Source organism: Myotis yumanensis, unplaced genomic scaffold (genome assembly GCF_028538775.1).
Source record: "Myotis yumanensis isolate MYYU_CA2020_CCGP unplaced genomic scaffold, mMyoYum1.0.hap1 SCAF_19, whole genome shotgun sequence".
NCBI lineage: Eukaryota > Metazoa > Chordata > Mammalia > Chiroptera > Vespertilionidae > Myotis > Myotis yumanensis.
The window spans coordinates 21,778,564-21,800,863 of NW_027223770.1; the positions used below are offsets into that span (position 1 = coordinate 21,778,564).

The 22,300-nt window shown below is 53.1% G+C and overlaps 2 protein-coding genes across 2 annotated transcripts in view; both read left to right on the forward strand.

Moving 5' to 3' along the window:
- CORO1C (coronin 1C) overlaps positions 1–4,695 on the forward strand; it is a 60,997-nt gene extending 56,302 nt beyond the window's left edge. Inside the window, exons 9-11 of the mRNA XM_070400184.1 lie at positions 795–852; positions 946–1,191; positions 2,270–4,695. Of these exons, the coding sequence (XP_070256285.1) occupies positions 795–852; positions 946–1,191; positions 2,270–2,389 (424 nt within the window). The 3' untranslated portion in view covers positions 2,390–4,695. The remainder of the gene's footprint in view (positions 1–794; positions 853–945; positions 1,192–2,269) is intronic.
- A 7,723-nt stretch (positions 4,696–12,418) lies between these two features.
- Positions 12,419–21,509, forward strand: SELPLG (selectin P ligand). Its single transcript, XM_070399188.1, has 2 exons — positions 12,419–12,546; positions 18,662–21,509. The coding sequence occupies exon 2, from the start codon at positions 18,667–18,669 to the stop codon at positions 19,927–19,929; it is 1,263 nt and encodes a 420-aa protein (XP_070255289.1). The 5' UTR covers positions 12,419–12,546; positions 18,662–18,666; the 3' UTR covers positions 19,930–21,509.
- Positions 21,510–22,300: the final 791 nt, after the last annotated feature.

Below are 22,300 nucleotides of genomic sequence, written 5' to 3' on the forward strand. Positions count from 1 at the left end.
TTGGGGGCCCCTTGATTGGAGAAGTGTGATAGAATTCCCACCTCTCTGTACTACTCTAGATTTTTAAAAAATTTATATTTCATAATGCTAGTGGGCTTCCTAAGGGGAAGGCTCTTTTCTCATGCTAGTCAACAGAAGATACTCAGGAGACTCACCACTGGCCATTTTAAGCAACAGAACTAGGAGCACCATCTTATCAGGCTAAGATCCTAGCACGCATTATATAACACTCTGTTTCTGCGCACGTTTGTCTAAGTGTGCTGTTCTCCTCACACACTTGTTAAATAATTGACACATCTTTAAAAATAAAAAGAATTTTTAAGCTCTTTGTTATATTAATCAGTATGGGTTGTTGTTGTGTGTGTGTGTGTGTGTGTGTGTGTGTGTGTGTTTAATTTAAATACATTCAGCTCTGTATTGGTACTATCTAATATGTAATTGTTCGTTCTCTCCTGTCTGTTGACCTTATCATTTTCACAAATGAATCATTGTCCGTGGTGTTATTCCCACCACAGTTGATCTGACCCCAGAGAGTTGGAATTGGACTGTCACCATCATGCACAGAGCTGTTCCTGGTTCTTGTCTCCCATGCGCCATTTCCTTGCGTAGCTACGCACAGCTTCCATTTTGTCATCTGTAAACTGGGAATGCTAAGTTCTGGTGGGGCCGCTGGGGTGGTGAGCAGAGCTTTTTGTCTCCCTGGAGCTTGTGGAAAAGTGGTGGCTAGTGAGCCTGTTGGTTACTTGGCCTCCTATTTTACTTAATGCAACTTTGCCTTTATTTCCCTTTTGAAGATTCTTTAAACTTCATGAGAGAAAGTGTGAACCTATTATCATGACTGTTCCCAGGAAGGTAAGTGCCCAGTTTTCTAAGCAATCTATGCTTTTAAAAGTTTTTAAATCCTCATCTTCCTTCTTAAGGGTTTCCCCAAAATGTCTCTTGTAGTCGGACCTTTTCCAAGATGACCTGTATCCTGACACAGCGGGGCCCGAAGCCTCGCTGGAGGCAGAGGAGTGGTTTGAGGGGAAGAACGCAGATCCAATCCTCATCTCCTTGAAGCACGGATACATTCCAGGCAAAAACCGGGATCTCAAGGTGGTGAAGAAGAACATTCTGGATAGCAAGCCCACTGCAAACAAGAAGTGTGACCTGATCAACGTCCCCAAGAAAACCGCAGACACGACCAGTGTGGTAAGGCCCACAGGAGGGTGCGGGTGTGCGTGGCTGGCTCGGGCCTGGTCCTCTCGCAGCTCCTTCTAGTCCTGGCACTGGCAGGGCTGTCCCAGCTGTGGACAGAGGGGCTCTCGGTGAGTGACAACGCTCAATATGATAAAAATGTCCTGTCATGGCACTGGAATTGGGGCCATGTCTGGCTCCTTTAGGTCTTTTTTATAATGACAGTCTAGTATGGTCTTGGATAGTAAACTGGAGCCCTTTGGGTTTTTCTTAACTGTCTTTTCCCAAACTGTACACCCCACCCATCTCTGACGGGTAAAAGGAACATGAGGGCATGGGTCACAGCTGCCCAGAAGAGAAAGTCCTGGGAAGGAGGGAGTTACAGGTGGGCTCTGATGTTGTTGAGTGAGTGATAGAGGATCGGCCAGTGAATGGGACTTAGCCACTAAGATGAACGTGGGTAGGAGGTGGGGAGTGGACGGGCTGTGGAACAGAGTTCCAGGAGCCGGAGGGGAGGGTGGTGAATCATCAGTGGGAAGGTAAATGGAATGAAGAGGCAAAGTGCCTGGAGATGCTGGAGTTTTGTCCATGCTGAGGAAGCCATGTGGACTTTGGTGATTGCAGGGTTTCCAAAGGAATCATTTCCATGCGGGGGAGGCTCAGGCCTCTTTAGAACAGTTAGCAGGGCAAAGGATTTAGTTCCCAAGAAGGCTCCTGGAAGGAGCTCTGTGGCCTCTGGAAGTTTGCTCCTCACCTTGGTCAGATAGAGGTCACTTCTGGTGGAATTGCATGATGGGGATTTAGGGTGGCCTAGGAGAATCAGTCTTGTCCTGCAGTTCAGTTGTGGCGTCCAGGTCGTGCACAGGCACAGGCTAGAAGCAGCACTGTGAGGCGCTGTTGTTTTGTTGGGGGCTTCAGATGGACCGGCCAGCATTAATTACTTGCTCATGAGGCCCAATCTGGCGGCTGTGGCTTTTTGCTCCTCCCACAGTGGAAAATTCCATTCTCTGCCTTATCATTCTTACTCTGTTGACCTTTGTGTACTGTTTTTTAGTCACCCTCTTCCCCTCCCTCCTTTTTTTTGTTTCCTTAGCAAAATGAAGCCAAGTTGGATGAGATTTTAAAAGAGATCAAATCTATAAAAGACACAATCTGCAATCAAGATGAGCGTATTTCCAAGTTAGAACAGCAGATGGCGAAGATAGCCGCCTGAAGGTCCACCCCACCCCCCAAATGGGAGCAAGAACTCGGGCTCGGTAGCTGGTTGTTGGTGTGGTCCCGGGGAGGGCGAGAGGGAGGCACTGCCATTCGGAGGCATTCATTTCAGATTTGTCAACCAGCGATAGGCCCCTTCCAGTCAGAAAGCAACTCGTCTCCCAAATTTGCAGAAATGTGATTTAAAAGCTGAGCTTTTTATCAGAAAGCTTTTTTGATGTTTTAAGTGTTATATGTGACTTGTTGAAATTTTAAAAGACAAAAGTGCTACTTTTAAAATCCAAGATACTCTGAATTTTAGGAAACCAACCAATTCTGATTCAGTTTCGTGCCCAAGTACCTTTTTTTTCAAAAAAAAAAAATAGGGACCAATGCCACATTGCTTTTTATATTTCTTCTTTTTTTTTTTTTAATGTTGCCAAACCAAAAGTAGCTTTTTTTTTCTTTGTATTTTGCTACTTTGCAGTATTTGTGTGTGGGGTTTTTTTCTCCTTAATTCAAAAGGGACAGCACTGTGTATGTTTATAAACTAAATGAAGATAAGATATTATTTTGTATAAACATTCATCTGAGAACAATCAGAGCAGTAGCCACATCGTGCTGGCTCGTTTGCAGCACAAACCTGGTCATTGTAATGACTGTACAAAAGGAAGACTTGAAAAATCACGTGAATTCGTATTACCACTCCTCTCCTTTCATCGGGTCTTCTGGTCAGAAATGCGCATCGTATCGTTTACTTTCCTCCTTTCTCTTTTGTAGAAATTGGGTGGTTGTACCAGATGGAATTTTGCTTCTTGGTCACCCTGTGCTTCAGATGATTATAATCGAACCTAAACTAGCACGTGTTCCTGCAGTTTTGTTGTCCACGTAGACGCTGTTGCATTCATCACTTTAAACATCATGTTTCAGGTTTCAATCAATACTTGACAAGGGTGCCCGGGACAAGAAGACACACGTACTGTGGAGTGTTCCCTCTTGCCCATTCCAGCAGCTTGCCTAGCTCTCGAGTGCAGTGAGGGACTGAAACCGAGGGAACTCTGAGGGGAGTGTCAGCCCCGCGCGGTCCTCTGCTTCCTGCACGTCCCATGCCGTCCCCGTGCTGTGCTGGAGGAAGAAGCGGCTCTTCATGCACCACCGAGCTCCTGCCTCCCTCTTCCTTGCGTAGGCAGCCGCCTCTCTCAGGGCTCCCAGCCATTCCTCTCTCCTTCCTGCCTTTCACCCCTAACTGCTTTCAGCTAAGGTGAGGCCACAGGGTGCTATTGAATACTGAGACTGAGGGGAATGGTCTAGGATGGAGCCAGACCGGGAGCGCAGATCTCTGCTGTAGCTTTAATGTGTACAGAAGGGTCCCTTTGCACCCTGCACACACACTAACCCGCTTCACCCCTCCAGCTCACACCCAGGCTTTGTCAAAGCACAGAGGCTCCCCAGACTCGGGGTGGGGGGCGGCCCACAGACTGAGCTCTGCTCACCCGTTCCATTCCAGGGTCCGCTAGAACTTCCTTCCATTTCCATTTTGTCATATTGCATGTTTGAGAAACAAAATTTAAGAAGCCTCTGTTTTGCAAGGAGTGAGTGTCTGTGATTGAACGTGAGACATATAGTGCCATTGGGACCACAAGGGGAACTCGTTTGCACATGCTGGTGCTGGTGTGGGGCCAAGACTGGCTGGTGGCATTTGAATACGGGAACCAGGATGGAGGCAGAGTGTGGACAGTGGGTTGGGATGCACAGGCAAGCTGGGGGGTGTCTGCATAGAAAAGGTACCATGTTCTTAACCGATTCTGGGATTGCTGTCTCCATAACTCCAGGGCCTCTGAATGTTTGGTGTGGTTTTGTGTCTGTGTGTATTTTTAACATTGAAGTGGATAATGGGACATGAAATGGTAATTACAGTGACTTATATTCAAACCTGTACGTTTCTTTATCAACGTAATCTGCTGAGGACCTTCATTTATAAGATTCAGAAATGTTTTAAGGTTCTGATGTTAAATTAAGTAAACAAAAGTGTTGCTGATGGTGGTGAAACACCCTAGGGAATGTGGTGCAAAGGGAAAAGGGAGGACAGGAAAGTCGCCCTGATCTCAGTGTGCTTGTTTAGTGAACGATGCCCAGTTAGGCGCGGCCTCGCCTGCAGCAGTGTGGATTGTGTTTCCTGTTTTGTCTTTTTTGTTTAAGCCGTGCTATCCCAGAGGAGAACCAGTGAATTACTCCCAGATCGGCTCTTATAGAGCAGCCATAGTATTCTGTCAAAACACTTGCTTCCATTTTCAAAGATAAAAAAAAAAATCCTTGATTACAAAATGGTGTCCGTGTTCATTTCACACCGCGGCGGTCTCTGAGGCGGCCCTCTGTGTCACTGCTCCTGACAGGTGACTGTTTCTCCCCGCCGGTAAGTACAGGAAGTGTGGGGGGCGCTTGGCTCCAGCAGGAGGGGCCAGCGTCCCGGGCCTGGATATTTGAATCCTGCTCACAGCCTTCGCCAGGGGGTGACCTGGGCAGGTTGCCTGACCTCAGGGGATCCCTTTTCTACCTGGAAAGAGGATGGGGATTTTATTCTGCTGTAGATGAGAGAATACCTGTGTCTGACCCCCCAGGAAGCCCTCATTGCACAGCTGCCCTTGTTACTATGTGCAGATTCCCTGACAAGACCTTTGAAAGCATTTTTTTCGTTCAGTAGAAGGAAATTTCCCTTTGGGTTGGCTGTGATTTTTATTCCAGCAGAAGGCTTTCAGCGTCACTTAAATGTCATGGCCCCTTTTCAAGAGCTTCCCTTTTTGCACTAAAACATCATCTCATAACATTCAGTGATTGTGGCAAAGACTTTCCCACTGTTTGGTTTTTCTAAACGGCTGTGAATATGACCAGTTGGTGCACAGCTTTCCTTCCAAATACTTCTAAAGTTGCTGAGAAGAATGGCGGCCAGGGCCGTGGTCAGTCCGTGGCTGCAGGAAGTGGAAGTTGGCAGATGCTGTCCAGCCCCTCGGCGCCCAGGTCAGGGGGGTGACGCGTGGTGTGGGGTGTTTATGACTGACTTGGCACCTCGTTTCTTTGCCAGAAGACTCAAAGGTCACCATGCTGGCCCCAGACGGCCAGCCAGGCTGCATCGAGGGAGAACTTCCCCTTTTTTAAAGGTGACTTCCCTTGCTGTACTTGATGTTGGGTCTGGAAAAACTTTGCTGGTTCTTAGGAATCTGTTAACTCTAAGTGGCCTGGCCGCTTTCTGCTGGCCCCTGAGAATGCCCTGCAGCCCTCGTCATTGTCAAGGACACACCTTTTTCAGACGGGCCAAGCTGGACAGTGCCCCTTGTTCCTTTAAAAAAAATGTTTTAAAGTCCTTTTCTCCACTGTTAGAGGTAGTTATGCAGATTGGCACAGCCTTTCCAGAGGGCAGTGTGACAGATATATCAGAAGGCTCACATGTTCTTACTATTCTTTTTACATATATTTTTATTGATTTCAGAGAGTAAAGGAGAGGGAGAGAGAGGTCTAGAAATACCAACGTTAAGAGAGAATCATCGATCGGCTGCCTCCTGCACGCTCCCCACTGGAGATCGAGCCCGCAAACCAGGCATGTACCCTAACCAGGAATTGAACTGTGACCTCCTGGTTCATAGGTTGACACAGCCACTGAGCCACGCTGGCTGGGCACATGTTCTTACTTTTGACCCATGATTTCACCTTGGGGAATTTTGTCCCAGGGAAACTAACATCTATTCAGGAATGAGAAGAGGAGAAAAAACAGTCCAGCTGGTTAATTTACCTGTCACATCCATATGTTGTAATATTGTATAGTTCAAGTCATTTAATAGTATTTCAGGATATTGGGCTTCCACCACCAGTATATCGCAAGTGTCTTACAGTGAACTGTTACTAATGTCATCAGAAAAGTGAAATTTGTGTCACAAAAAAAGAATTCTGTCCAACTCTCTCTGCCTTGACGTCCCTGAGGGTAAATGGTGTTAGTTGGCGTATAAAAGTACTTTTTTCAAAGGTAAGGTGGGGAGGGTGTTGAGTCCGTTAGACTAGACTTGTTCATACAAACATAAAAGGCCTGGCTCCATGACCTTGAATAAAGATGGATAAAATAGAATACCCACCCCAGAAGGGATGTTTTTGACAAACCCTTTTAAGGGTATATGCACATACAGTGTATATTTGTGTGTAGAGTAAACACCACAAATGTTACTATGTGGATGTAGCAGTCATGGATAATCTATTTAATCGGATTTTTCCTATCAATGTCTTCATTCCCAGAAAGAAATTATTAAAATTAGTGTATGAATGATAAATTAGTAATACATTAAAACAAGCATCACAGATCAGTGGTGGGAGGAAATGGTGTGGCTACGTTAAGTAGCTCAGGGCATGGACTCGTTAGAGCCTCCTGGTGACACCATTGTACATTGTTAAGTCAATAGTTAAATGAAAGGAAACTATTTCAAATTTAGAAAAAAAAAGTAAGTTCCTCCTTGTCTAGACTTGAGACTGGGGAAAACCATTTGTGATTTTAAAATCCCAAAGCAATGGAATAAATCACAGAGGAAGAGAGAGACTGGCTACATAAATATCAGACTTTAAGATGTCAAAAGGTGAAGGCTGTACAGACTGGGAAATACATTTTCAGCCAATATGATATGGGACGTATATTTTAATATGCTCAGTCTCAGTTCTACCTGCCACCTCTGATTGAAATGGGGTGATGTCACCTCCCTAGTGGGGTGTGTCCAATTTTAAGTCCCAAAGGATAGCACCCCGGTCCCTGGCCCCACCAATTTAGCCCACCAGCAAACCGTTTATCAGACGACGGGGTGGGAGGACTTTGCTAGGAGGCACGGGTCCTGGTGTGCTTCATGAAGCTTCTCCAATTGCAAGTTCTGGAAAAGGTGGAAGGGAGAAGTGGGGAGTGGGAAATAGCTCCAGATCCAAAGATACTGGCTGCAACATTTGCTAGATCAGTTGGAATGTGGAGGGAGGCGATTTTAGAGAGAGGCTGGGGGGAGCTTTGAAATTCAGTGTCATTTTACTCTACTGCGTGGAGAGGAAACTGGGTAGGAAAACATTGTAAGATGTGGGGGCATGAAGGGTTTGTGTGGGGAACACACGTGACAGACTTCATGGTGAGGGACCTTGGAAAGAGTGCCAGCCCATTGCCCAGGGAAGACAAGTTACCCCAACACTCAGCTCAGGAGTCTGGAAGGCAGGTGAAGAGCAAGTAGATGGGTCTCTTACCAAAAGGCATCCATGTGCTCTAGATGGGGACTGACCTCTAGCTGCTTAGGTTTTTCTCCTTTTAAATGGAGGCTTACATCTTAAAAGACTAAGAGTTTGGTGGTTTGGGCACAGCACCGGGGAGAAATGATTCCGACGGGATCCCAGCGGGCAGCTGCAGGCTTAGGGGAAGCTTCGGGTTGAAAGTGACATCAGTTTCACAGGGGAGGCGCCAGGGGCTCACCTGGTGCCAGGTGCTGTGTGCACCAGGGCTTCAGGTACAAATAAGGCGCCGTCCCCACCTTCCCGGCCAACCTGGGGTGCGAGTAGATGACAGTGTTAGGGAAGCTGGGGAGGGGTTGCCAAGTGTGTTAGCCTCGCCTCCACCAGGTGCCTCAGGTCCTGGCATCAGGGCTCACCTTCACTATAGTGAAGCTCTGCTGTCTCATTCCTCATCCTGCCTGCCCCCCAGACATGGTTGTTTATCTTGGCATTCACTGGGTCACTGTTTTTACAGTGAGAGTGTAAAGGTCCTGGCGAACATTGTACAGGAGCGAGTGGCCAAATGGCCCAGCAAGGAAAAGTGTTGAGGCTCCGTGCCCTGAGGGTCAAGAAGTCAACCATCAGGATTTCAGCAAAAAAGAATCCAAGCTTGGGGACGACAGCGACAAGCCTGAGAACCTGAGAACCGGGAAGTTGCGCCATAAACAACAGGAAGCTGTTGCAGGTTTGCTTCCCCGCCCAGATGCCCTTTGGGTTGTGGAAGGTACACAGAGCCTCTCATGGTTGCCAAACGCCTCAGCTGCGGTTCCAGAGTGACACGAGTTCTCGTCACCTGGCCAGGGTCTACTGGAGGCAGTGTAGCAGAACATCAGGAAAGGCGGCAAGATGATGATTTTTTAAATCCTCACCTGAGGATACGTTTTCATTGATTCTTAGAGGGAGGGAGGGCGAGAAAGAAACATCGATGTGGGAAAGAAACATCTATCAGCTGTCTTCCATACACACCCCAATGGGATCGAACCTGAAACCTAGATCTGTGCCCTGACTGGGAACCAAACCCGAAACCTAAATATGTGCCCTGACCAGGGACTGAACCGGCAACCGTTTGGTGTACAGGACGATGCTCCAAGCAACCGAGCCACCCCGCCAGGGCGAGATTTTTTTTTTTTTAATTTATTGCAGTGACATTGGTGAGATTCTTATACGGGCATCTGGGCACCTGCCAGAAACCTTCTCTTGTAGAGACCAGACCATTTTTTGAACTGGTTCCTCTATCTCCACTCACCTGTTCCCTTTTTTGCTTCCAGAGTGATGTGTTCTAGCACAGAATCTGTCAAGATTTCCCAGGGAGACACAAGTCCACACTCTCTGAGAGCCCCCAGGGCCCCTGCCTCCCAGCCCACCTGATCCCTGTCTCCTCTCCTACCCCTCACATAGGCTGTCAACGACCCATGTTGGCTCCAGCTTCAAAGTACATCCATATCCCACTGCTTCTCCCACACCTTCACTGTCACCCCACTAGTCCATGCTCTCCTCATATAACTCTGATGTGGACTGAGCGTCTGTGTTGGGGTTCCCCAGAGAATCCATAGGATGGGTACAAATATATGCAGAGAGATTCATTATAAGGAATTGGCTCACACAGTTACGGAAGCCAACCAGTCCCAAGCTCTCCAGTCAGCAAGCCGGGCACTCGGAAAAGCAGACGTTCCAGTTTGAGTGCCAGCTGACCGTCAACTGGTTAGACCAGGCCCACCCACAACACCGGCAGCCCATCTGCTTTTCTCAGCCTACCCAGAAACACCCTCCCAGCACCCTCACAGTTTGACCAAATATCTGAGCACCCTGGGGCCCAGTCAAATGGACACAAAATGACCAGCACAGCTTTCAAACCGAGCTTCCTGTTGTCCCCTGCGTTAGTCTCAGCACAGCAACCGAGTAACCTGTTAAGGCCCTGAGCCAGGGCTGGGCAAACAGGCCCGCAGGCCAAATCCAGACCTCCGGGAGCTTATGGAGCCCACAAGCTGAGAGTAGCGTTTACATTTTTAAATGATTGAGAAAAACTCAGAGGGACAGTGACAAGTAGAACTCACATGAAATTAAAATTTTAGTGTCCTTAATTGGCATCCAACCACGCCCCTTTGTTTCAGCATGGTCCATGGCTGTTTTTTTACATTTGCAGAGTTGAGTAAATGCAACCGAGACCCTGTGGCCACCAGTAAAATATTTACTATCCGGCCGGTTAAGAAAAAGCTTGTTGACCCCCGATAATTAGGCTTAAACCCCTCCACAACCTCTCATCCCACTCAGAGTAAAAGCTGAGATCCTCACGACTGGCAGAGGCCACCTGTCCCTGTGGTCTCTCCAACTTCCTCTCCTGAGTCCCACCCCACTCCAACCCCCGCCATGTTCACAAGGCCTCCTGCCTCTGAGCCTTTGCATCTGCTGTTCTCTCTGGACCGCCCATCCTCCTCCCACCTCCAGCCCCTGCACGGCTCCCCACTCCCTCCCCTGCCATCTTCCCCTTTACACGTTATTACCATCAGATCTCTGGACTCTGAGTTGGTGCCAGTCTCCCCCTAAATCGAATGTAAACTCCATGAGGACAAGCACTTACTTCCTTCTCGATGGTATCCTCAGGCTCTGGCACATATCAGTAAATATTTGTTGAAGGAATGAATGAATGGAAAATACAGGCATCTGGGATGGGGGCACCTAGTGGATTATCTGTGTGGCAGGGACTTGCTTCCAGAATCCAGCTCTCCCCTGGCCACAGTTGACCCCAGGCTGGGCCACCGCGCTCCTGTCCTATCTGAGTTTTTGTTTACAGGGGTCTGGGAGTTGGGGAAGCCAGGGAGCCAGCAGACAGAGCAGGCACACTGTGTTGAGGAAGGACTTCTGGGTCCCCTTTGCTCCCTAAGTCCCCGCCGAAGGTCCAGCTGCATTTCTGACCTTAAATCCCACGAGCTCCCCTGGGAATCCTATTGCCACTGAAGCCAGTTTGAGTCCTTCTTCAGGCAGGTCTGCTTCAGAACCCCCTGCGGCCCCAGGTCCAGAGCTCTGCATCCCTGCACCTCCCAGGCCTAGCACTCGGGTGGCTGCCTCGGCCTGGGTTCCTTCTGCTGCTAACCTTTCTGGTGCTGCTAACCTTTCTGGTGCTGCTAACCTTTCTGGTGAAATCCTGGGTCTGGAGCAGGTTTCTAGATTGGATTGCCCTCCGACCTTTGAGTTTGGGACCAGCCCCTGCGCTGGCTGGCCACCCTCCGGTGCCCAAGCCAACCAGGTGACCCCTGGGAGCCCTGTCCTCCCTCCCTCTGGAGGAAGCCTGCTCCTGGGCCTGGGCTGAACAGGAACTCCTGGCAGTTCTGTTCCCATTTGAGAAGGGGAATTGCGTCCTAGCTGCAGTGGCCCGGAGTGGCCATTTCCCCTTTAAATGACTCAAATCGGCAATTCTCAGCCTCTGAGCCTTCCCGAGGACTAGCAGGGAAGCAGTTGGGTAGGATGCCTCCACCCTGCCCCTCCCCCCCCCCCCCCCCCCCTTCCAGGGCTGGGCCTCTCGTTAGAGCAGCTCTGTTGTCTATTTTTCGAGATCTTTGTTTTTATTTGAATGAAAGGTCCCGTGGCCGGCAGGTAAATTAGGTAAATTCACACAGGTCACCATAACAGATAGAATAATGGAAAAGTTTGAAATATCGCCAGGATTACCAAACATGTCACTCAGAGACAAGTGAGCAAATGCCTTTGGGGAAATGGCACCGATAGACTTGTTCTAGGCCGGGTTGCCACAAACCTTCAATTCGTAAACCAAAAAACACACACAAGCAAATCCAGGCCCCCCCCCCCCCCCCCCGGCCCCCAACGGTACATCTGTGAAGTGATACGGCGAGGTGTGTCTATATAAGGACACACCCACGGGGGCACCCGTTTGCATTTTGAAACAACCTGTGTGCAGGGCGGGGTGTGCGCCCCTCGGCACCTGTCCTGAGCCCCACCTCGTGCAGAGCGCAGGCCACACTCTGGAGAGCTCTGCAGCCCCAGGCCCCAGCCTTTGCCCATGGACTGCTCTCTGCCTGGGCTGCCCGCCCACCCCTCCCCCCCAGCCCACCCCACTTGTTACCTCAAGTGCCACTTCTCCTTGGAAAGTCTCCTGGCACCCCTCCCCCACCCGGGGTGAAGGAGGGGCCCCTCCCCAGCTCGCCACAGGGCGCCATGACCGCACTGTGTCATCATGGTCTGTTTACTGGCTCACTTGCCGGCTTCCCCACCAGGTGAAGAGCTATACAAGAGGGCCGGCGGCTGACACTGCTGGCCCTTCGATCACTGCATGAACCGATTAGGGGAGAGAGCCAGCCGGCTCTGCCCTCATGGAATTTGCAATCTAGCTCCTCAGAGGGGCTCTGGCTGCAGCTGAGCAGGCCACCTGCTCGCACGCAGAGGGAGCGTTTGCGCCACAAAGGAAGGCTGGGCTCTCCGTAGCCATCACCACCCTTCTTTGCATCTGGTTCCTCCCTTCCAGGGCGGGTCCCCTGTCGCCCCCACTCTCCATCAACTGCGGCTAATGCTGTGGCCTTTCTCAGTTTGGGTGCCTCGGCCATGGCGCCCCAGAACGTGTCCAGGTGGTTCTTGGTGTTGGCCTGGTTACCAGAACCCAGGAGTGACATCGGGCTCCCAGGCCCCTGTGCCCCACTGCCACCCAGTCCAATCAGCAGTGTCACCCAAGCTGTCACAACGAGGAGGTGTGGGCCATCACGTGGCCCTATCTGAGCAACCACATTCTCGCTTCCTTCTTTCACACACGGCCGTTGGGCGTTGGCGGGTGGAGGACCACGGCAGGGGTTGCCACAGCAGTGCCCTGCAGCGTGGGCTGGGTCCTGGTCCCTAAAACAGAGAAGCCGCTCTGGGCCCACGAGGAAGCTGTCCATGCTCCGCTGAGCACGACCGGTAAGTGCTGGCTCGCAAAACCACAGGAGGTGCCTGGGGGTGCCCAAGGGACCGGGGGTGCCCAAGGGACCAGCGGTCCCGCCGGGCAGCAGACGGCAGGCGTTGGGGGGCGGGGGGGGGGGGGCGGGGAGGCCCTGGGCCGCAGCCCCTGGGGAGGTCACACCAAAGGTCGGGGGGCTTGGGACCAGGGCCTGCCTGGAGTCCATGGCTGGATCCTGCTCCCCGCCACGGCCACCGGCCCTCACAGGCAGGTTTGCCAGCAGCTGCTGGCTTGGGAGCATTTGGAATTCAAAAAACTGGAGAAATCGGGAGCGTTTCTCTAAAAATCAGCCTACCCACCCCCCCTCATGGGTGGGGCCTGGGGCCCAGAGCGGGGAAGGGATTTACTCAGCAGCAAGGCTGGGGTTAGGTCTGGGTGATGCCTAGGAGGGGTGCACGGTTTGTCCATAAAAATATCGTTTCCGAAGCTGCGTTCTTCACGCTTTTTTGTAAGATAGGGGAAATAACGTGTGGTCGTAGCAAATTATTGAAATATTAGAATTAGGGTGCCATTGCTAGCAAAATAAAACAACAACAATAATAATGGCAACACTTTATTAATTTGTATTTGGGGTGCTTTAGGGGCAAAAGGCGGTGGCCCCTACACACACACACACACACACACATACCATAGACCAGGGTCAGGGCTCTAGCTGCCTGGAATCCTTTTCTTCCCTCCCAGGCCTCTGGCTTTCTGCCTCTCCCATCTGAGTTCCCCGGGCCAGGCCTCTCAAGGTCCGTGGGCAGGGGGCTCAGGAGGTGGCTCCCCCGGCCCCAGGCCCCGCGTGGCTTCCTCTGGGGTTGCCTGGCTGACCGCACCTTACACGGCAGATGCCTCCCTCACCAGGCTTGGCCAGCAGCTCTGGGGGAGCGAAACCCAGATATGGATATGGACGGGCTGGGCTTGTCAGGTCAGCGCCTCCTGGGGACTTCGGCCGGCCGGGCGGGAGCAGGGCCTTCCGAGAGGCTGGGGATCAGCTGGGAACCCTGTGCCCCTTTTTTAGAGGTGAGAGAACCGAGGCCTGGAGGGGAGAAGCGGCCGCTCCGGGGTATAGGGCCCAATGAGTGAATAGTCCATGTAAAGCTCTTCGACCAGTGCCTGGCACTGTCTGCACTTGGCATGTGTGATTTCCTAATCGAGGCCAGGCTGCCCAGGGCACCCAGGGCTGGCTGTGGAGGTTTCCAGGGCTTCCTGTCCTGGCCCTCTCTGACGGATAATGTCAGGGGTGCGTCAAAGCAGACCCGGGTTGGGGACTTTTCAGGGATGTGGCTGTACATAGAGAACAACAATGCCAACAGCGGCCTTTATTGAGTACTTCCTAGGTGCTAAACACGCCACCTGGACTGCTCACTTTAACCCACAGCCCCAAGCGGTGCATGCAAGTCCTACTATTAGCCCTGGGTTCCAGCCAGGAATCTGTGGCTCAGAGAGGTGAGCTCCGTTGCCTGAGGTCACACAGCTTGTAAATGATAGGGCTGGATTTGGATCTGTTGTTTTTTTAAAATATATTTTTATTGATTGCGGAGAGGAAAAGAGAGAGACATAGAAACATCAATGATGAAAGAGAATCATTGATCAGCTGCCTCCTGCATGACCCCTACTAGGGATCATGCCCGTAACCAGGGCATGCGCCCTTGACTGGAATCGAACCTGGGACCCTTCAGTCCATAGGCTGATGCTCTATCCACTGAGCCAAACCTGGAATTGAACCTGGGACCCTTCAGTCCATAGGCTGATGCTCTATCCACTGAGCCAAACCGGCTAGGGCTAGATCTGGTTTTAATACTGGATTTGATCCCAAGTTGGGCCAGGCCCTGTCCTGGCTGCCAGGACTTAGACCCGCACTGGGATTGGGGGGGTGTGTGTGGCGGCGGCGGGGGGCGGGATGGTGGTGGTGGTGGTGATGGTGGGCGGTGAGGGGTCACGTGGGCCTCGGTTTGACCTACTTGTGGGTTTGGAGCTGTCCCTTCTCTTGCGGCTGCTCAGCCCACACCCTGAGATGCTCAGTCTTCCGGAACCTAAGGTTCCAGGACCGTGAACGCTGGGACTCCTGGGGTCCAATATTCTGAGTGGGAGGTCACGAGTGGCCCAGGTGGTCTCTGGAGTTGGGGTGTGTGTCCCCTGCCCCCCGCCCCCCCAAGCCCAGGCGGGGCTCGGCAGAAACAGCTTGGGTTTAGCTTGGAAGACAGGAAATGGGCAGTGTCTGCCCTACGCCGCTAGGTGAGCAGCAGACAAGTGGGGTGTGACAGCTCTGTCCCTCTCTCAGAGCCCTGCCCAGCCCCCCTCCTGTGGTAAGCGGCTGTTTTCCTGCCATTGGAGGAGAGATGAGGTGAGGCCTGGAGGAAGTCCCCGGTCTGAGGCTTGTTTTCCTAATCTGTATAATGGGCATCGTCATGGCCAGTGTGGAGTGAAGATGAGGGAGGTCCCTCCTATGAGGGCATGATCCATCCACAGTGAGGGCTTTATTTTTTATCGTTTATATTTTTATTGATTTCAGAGAGGAAGGGAGAGGGAGAGAGAGATAGAAACATCAATAACGAGAAGGAAATCATTGATCGGCTGCCTCCTGCGTGCCCCACACTGGGGATCGAGCCCGCAACCCGGGCATGTGCCCTTGACTGGAATGCAACCTGGGACCCTTCAGTCCGCAGGCCGATGCTCTATCCACTGAGCCAAACCGGCCAGGGCTAGTGAGGGCTTTGTGAGACATCTTTGGTTATAGTACGTGTATCTGAGCCAGGATCAGTTATTGTCCTACCCCTCACAGGCAGTGCTCACTCCCGGCTCTTCTCCTTGCAACCTGCGTGGCCCCAGAAGCCACAGAAGCTCTGGGAACTGCGTGTTCTTCCCACTAAATAGGCTGGTGCCTGGGACTGAGGGAGACGGGATAGGGGACGTTCAGCACTAATGTCAGGGACATTCGGGGCAAGCTGGTGGCCCTAGGTAGGCCCAGGCAGGGACACGTGGGCTTCCCAGTGCACTTGTCTATGGGATAGGTACTGTGTGTTATTCCCATTTTACAGATGAGAAAACCGAGGCTTAACAGACAGGAGCGGGGTCTGCTCTCACAGGCCCCTGCGGCTTCCCTAACTGTGCACAAGGCGTGGCAGGGGGGATACCAGCTCTGCTCCTCTGTCCACCGCCCTGAAGAGAGCCCCCTACATAAAGCGTGCCCCCCCCCCGCCAAGGATGCCAGCGTTGGTGCCTTCCTGGCCCCATCTCTTTCCATGCTCGCCACCATTCTTTGAAGCAATAGGACCTGTCTTACAGATGAGGAAACTGAGGCTCAGAGAGGGTGAAGTGACCTGCCCAGGGTCACACAGCTGCTAAGTGATCTCCCCCCTGCCCCCACCCCACCCCTCTGCAAGCATGGGACTGTGGGATGGGGACCGGGGTGAGGGCCCACCTTGGGAACAGGCCCCGGCTCCCTCCATGGCATCCTCCCAGCTCCCAGGCTTCAGAACGTGGGGCCCTGACTCACCAAGAGGCCTCTCCCCACCCAGGAACTGGTGGGCTGGGCCTTGAGTGTTTTCCCCTCCTTCTGCAGGAAGTGGCTGAGGGCTCAGCCTTCCAGGAACTGAGAACTGCCCGAGGTGGGGCTGAGTCTTCTCATAATTATGAAATATGGCTCTGAGCTGGGGCTTCTTCCAAAGTGCCTGTGCCCCCAGGGGAGTGAGGTCAAGGTTAGGCCACATACTCTTCGCCCAAGAAGGCACCCCCCCCCCATGTGCAAAGAAACTCTGCCTGCAGAAGACAGGTTAGTGGGCAAAGAACCTGTATGTGGGTGTGCATGTGTGTGTGTGTGACATATGTATTAAGCACCTACTGTGGGAACTTCTGAATCCATCATCTCACTGCATTCTCTCAACAGCCTTATGGGATAGGTACTGTGTGTTATTCCCATTTTACAGATGAGAAAACCGAGGCTCAGAAAGGCAAAGATCTGTGTCAAGGTCATACGGCTTGTAAGAGCCAGAGCCAGGACTCAAACATCTTTTTTTTTTTTAATATATTTTATTGATTTTTTACAGGGAGGAAGGGAGAGAGATAGAGAGCCAGAAACATCAATGAGAGAGAAACATCGATTAGCTGCCTCTTGCACACTCCCCACTGGGGATGTGCCCGCAACCCACGTACATGCCCTTGACCGGGATCAAACCTGGGACCTTTCAGTCGGCAGGCGGACGCTCTATCCACTGAGCCAAACCGGTTTCGGCTCAAACATCTTTCTGTCTGACCCCATAGTCTGTGCTCCCAGTCCTGTGCCCTGCATGGCACCCGGTACACAGGGGGCCGGCCTTTCTAGGTGATGTGGCCTTTAGGGTCCTTCTTATTCTTACTCTGCCCCCCGCCCTCTCCGAACTTGTTCCCCAACCCGAGCCACAAACACAGCAAGCTAAGCTCTCCTCCAAGCTTCTGCTCCTTCTGCCCCCACAGCTAGGTTCGGTCTCCCCTCAAAGCCTTCCTGAATCCTCGTTGGGTTCAATTCTGATCTCTGCCTCTCGCCAGCTGTGTGTCTTTGGGCAAATCGCTTCGCCTCTCTGAGTCTCATCCCTTCACAGCAAAATGAGGATAATCGGGAGGGCCAGAGGTGTCTGATGCAAATACCATAGAGTTGGGTTTAAGAAATTATTCTCCGATTTGATCAGCTTGGCATTTTAGAAACCAACATAATTCTCACCAACGGGGGAAGGAGGTCAGAGTAAGGCTGGAAGCTGAGGGGGCTGTGAGCAAGTCACTGTTCTTCGCTACAAATCACACGATAAGCAAGGGAAGGTTCTGGAAATGATGCAGGCTCACTCTGCCCCTGGCGCTGAGGCAGGGGTGGCCCACTGCGGAGGGTCTCATGTCCGAGGACCCAGAAATACCTGAATCCTGCCTAGAACACAGCTGTCACTCATCGCGGGGTTTTCTAATGCATGATTTTGAATTGCACACCCACCAGCCAGTGCCAGGGGCAGTGTGAGGAGAGAGGAAGGACGGGAAAGCAGGAGTGTTCACGGCGCCAAGAAGCGAGACCAGGGAGCTGGCCGAAGGGAGAGGCGCTGCCCTTTCTGGCTTCCCAGCCCGGAGGCTGAAGTGGACAGTGACCCTACCCACAGGCAATGATGCCTGCCAGCTCCCCGAGGGCAGGGCCATTCTGAAAAGGCTCTGGGCCCTGGAGGACTTGCAGGATAGGGTTTGTGAAAGATCAAAGTAGCCGCCTTTGCCGGAGCTTGCTGGGAACAGAGTGCTAAGGGCTCTGCATCACCTCGTTTCACGTCACAAGAGCCTAGAGGTAGGTGCTGCCATCCCCCTTGTGTGAGCAAGGACATAGCCAGGAGGGAGCCAGACCGAGCTGAGACCCTGAGACAGAAAAAGAAAAACTGTGCAGCTGAGGAAAGGGGGGAGCGGGGGGAGGGGGCAGGGAGCCAAGACTGGGGAGAGTGGAACAGAGGGGTCAGGACCAGACACCAAGAGTCCTCCAGGGTCCAAACCTGGGGTCTCCAGCTCTTGCTCCTGGACACCCCCATCAGCAGGTGAGTGCATGGATCTACGGATGAATTGTATACAGGAACGACGCCACTCAGGTTATATTGCCGATGTATACAAAAATAGGGAGCAAGAAAGGGGACATAAAAGTCAATATAACTAGAAGCTCTAATAGTTCATATTTTCTTTAAAAATTTTTATTGATTTTAGAGAGAAGGAGGAGGAGGAGAGGAAGATTGGCTTGTTGTTCCACTTTTTTATGCATTCACTGGTTGATGCTTGTATGTGCCCTGAACGGGGATCAAACCCACAGCCTTGGTGTATGGGGACGACGCTCTAACGCATGGGTGTATGGGCCACGGCAGCTCAGATGCTTTCGAACTGCACCCAGTGGCCGTTCATGCTGATCAGTGGGAAAAGCTGCTGTTGGCGGAGGGCCCGCTGTGCACCGGGCACGCGCTGGTCGGGCGGGTGCGTGCAGCCAAGCGTCTGCCCCAGAGCAGACACACGCCCAGCTGTGGCTGCCCAGCATCCCAGCCCGGGGGGCTCGGCGGCCCAGGGGTGGAGCTGTCCTGACGTCCCTCTGTCCGTGTGTCCCTGCAGGTGTCATGCCACTGCCACTGCTCCTGCTGCTGGTCCTCCTGGGCCCCAGCCTCCAGCAGATCCCGGCGGATGGGATCGAGGATGACCTGGAAGACTACGATGAGGCGAATGGCACGGACCCTCCAGACACGCTTGAAACTATCACAGCGGGTGTGACCCTGGGCCCCGGGCTTCAGGCTGCGATGGGAACGTTGGGGCAGAGAGAGTCTGCAGGGCCTGGTTCCCCCGAGCCAGCCACTCCGGAGGTGACCACAGGGGACTCTGGTGGCCTGGATGCCAGAGGGGCAGCCCCTGGGAAGCTCAGCATGGAATTGACCTCACAGGGGGTTCCTGTCACACCGGGCCCTCTGACCACAAAACTGGGCACTACAATCCCTCCCATCACGGAGGCTCTATCCACAGAGGGGGCTCCATCCACAGAGCTGGCCACCACGGAGGCCTTACCCACAGAGCCACTGACCATGCAACCTGCAGCCACGGAGGCTCTGCCCACAGAGCCACTGACCACGCAACCTGCAGCCATGGAGACCCTGTCCACAGAGCCACTGACCACACAACCTGCAGCCACGGAGGCCCTGTCCACAGAGCCACTGACCATGCAACCTGCAGCCATGGAGGCCCTGACCACAGAGCCACTGACCACGCAACCTGCAGCCGCGGAGGCCCTGTCCACAGAGCCACTGACCACGCAACCTGCAGCCCTGGAGGCCCTGTCCACAGAGCCGGCTACCACAGCGGCCCCTCCCACGGAGCCCACTACCACAGAGACCCTGTCCAAGGAGCCAGCCACCATGAAGGCACTGTCCACAAGGGGTCTCTCCACGGCCTTTCTCGTGCTGTCTGATCCTCACGGGGGCACCACCGTGGCCGCCAGCAATTCATCGGACGCCTTCATCAAACAGGGGAAGAGCAGCCAGGGCCTCTCCCCGCCGAGCTCCACGTCCCCCAGCCTCACAAAGGGCCCGGATTACATGCCCGTGAAGCACTGCCTGCTGGCCATCCTCATCCTGGCGCTGGTGGCCACCACCTTCCTGGTGTGCACCGTGGTGCTGGCCGTCCGCCTCTCCCGCAAGAACCACATGTACCACGTGCGCAGCTACTCGCCCACCGAGATGGTCTGCATCTCCTCCCTGCTGCCCGAGGGCGGGGAGGCCCCCGCCGCCACCGCCAACGGCAGCCTGCCCACCGCCAAGGGCCCGGGCCTGCTGGAAGGGCCCGGGGAGGACCACAATGGGGACGACCTCACCCTGCACAGCTTTCTCCCTTAGCGCCCCTGCCTGCGCCCCTGAGTAGGACCCTGACTCCTGGCTGCTCCCTCCGCGGCCACCACCCAGCGCTCGGGCCCTGGGCCACCCGTCTGGGCTTCCTCTGAGCCCCTGGGGGAGGGATCTCTAGGGCAGGACCCTGGCCACTCCAACAGGACCGAGGGCGCCAGGGTTTGAGGCCTCTCTTTCCTCCTGGCCGCTGGAGTCTCATTCCCACGAGCCCTGGGGAGACTCAGGTCCCCTGCCCCCACCCACTGCTCTCGTCTTCTGGTTGCCAATCATCATGCATTTGGGGGGGTGGGTCCTGAGGAGCGTGGGGTTCCTGAGACTACTCTGCTGTACCCCGCTGGGGGCAGCTGGAGTGTTCTCAGCTACCCCTCTGGGGAGCCCAGGGTGAGACCTTTTTTTTTTCTTTCTTTCTTAGTTTCCACTATTTTTTAAAAAATAGTTCTTTATTGTTGAAAGTATTACATATGTCCCCTTTCTCCCCTTGCCCGTGAGGGCCGGGGCAGGCTTGGGGAGCCCAAGACTGCCCCTTCTTTGAGACTGCATGGGCCAGCGAGCTCCCTGCTGGTGACAGAGTAAACCCCCATCCTGCCTTCTCTCGCCTTCCCCTGTGTCCCAGGTTCCGCTGGGCTCTGTCTCATTCCCCGGAGTATCCCGTGTCCTGCTGCCCAGCCCAGGCCCAGCCCAGGCCCAGTACTTGGTACATTTTTTAAAAATATATATTTTTTATTGATTTTAGAGAGGAAGGAAGAGGGAGAGAGAAATATCAGTGATGAGAGAGAATCATTGATCAGTTGCCTCCTGCATGCCCCACACTGGGGATCGAGCCCACCTAGGCACGTGCCCTGACCGGGAATCGAACCGTGACCTCCTGGTTCATAGGTCAACATTCAACCACTGAGCGTGGCCACACTCGGTAAATATTTGATGAACATGAGCTGGCTGAATGCTTCCAGACATCAAGGTGCCTCCTTCAGGTGGGGGGTCGGTCCTTCCCCCCCAGTCCATCCCCCTCAGGAAGTCCCATGCACAGACTGTTGGGTTAACGGTATTGTGTCTTGGGCACAGGGGGTGGGGAGTGGAGGTGGGGTAGGGTGGTGGGGAGGGCATCTTGGTATATTCCTGAGCAGCTGGGGAAGGTTTCAGGCCGTTTGGGGGTAAGGGTAGGGACCTCTTTATTCAAATCCCCCTTTGACCCAGTTCTGACCTACAGAATTGGCCCCCCCAAAATCTCAGACAAGTCTATGCATCAACGCCAGCCCCCCCCCCAGGACCCCACCGTGTCCTCTCCGTCCAACATGGGGCCGGATTCCCATTAACACCCAGGACCCACCCACTCCTCCCGAAGACTTCATGGCTTTTGTCCAGCTCCCAGGAGTACCGACTAGCTGTCATTTAAAAGTTCGGGGCCAGCGGACTTTTTCTTAAAGGGCCAGGCAGAAAATATTTTAGGTTTTGCAGGCAGCAGGGTCCCTGTTGCAACTTCTCAACTCTCTTATCATACCCAATGCAGCGCCACGATGGATACTGTTGTGAATAAATGGGGTTGGCTGGGTTCTAATAAAACTTTATTTATAAACAAGCAGCAGGCTGGATTGGGCTCTGTGCATTTGCTGACCCCTGATCTCAGCATTGGGTGACCAGAGGGCCCAGTCTGCCTGAAACTTGCCTGATTGTATTGTTTTTTTCACTTTTTATTTTTATTTTGTTGACGAATCCTTACCGAGGCTCCATTTGATTTTTAGGGATAGTAGAAGAGAGAGGGAAAGACAGAAACATCGATGTGAGAGAAACACACATGGATTGGTTGTCTCCTGCATGAGCCCGGACCAGGGCCCGGGCAGGGGAGGAGCCTGCAACCAAGGTACGTGACCTTGACCGGAAATGAACGTGACCTTGACCGGAATTGAGCCTGGGTCCCTTTGGTCCCCAGGCCGACGCTCTATCCCCTGAGCCAAGCCGGTTGGGGCTAGACTTGCCTGATTTTAGCCCCGAGTTCCCCTGTGGTGGGGAACTGCAGCCCCAACAAATCAGGAGGCGTGGCTGCCCGATTTACACGGCACCTGACCGCGTGCACCTGCACGCATTACCACTCTCAAAACCCTCCTTAACCTGAGCTCAGATCAGAAAGCCGAGGCCTCCCGAGGTGAAGCGAGGGGCCCACCTTCCGTGGCCAGGCCCACCTTCCGTGGCTGAGCGGGATTCCGACTCGATCTTCCGCCTCCCGAGATGCCTTTCAGTCATTTTCCTACAGGGAGTGAGCAGGACCTGCTGCTTCAAGCCCACACTGCTCTACCTTCTAGAGGAAAAAAGGCGTTTTCTCTTCTAGAAAAATACCTCCAGGGGCCTCTCTGGAAGCGAAGGACCC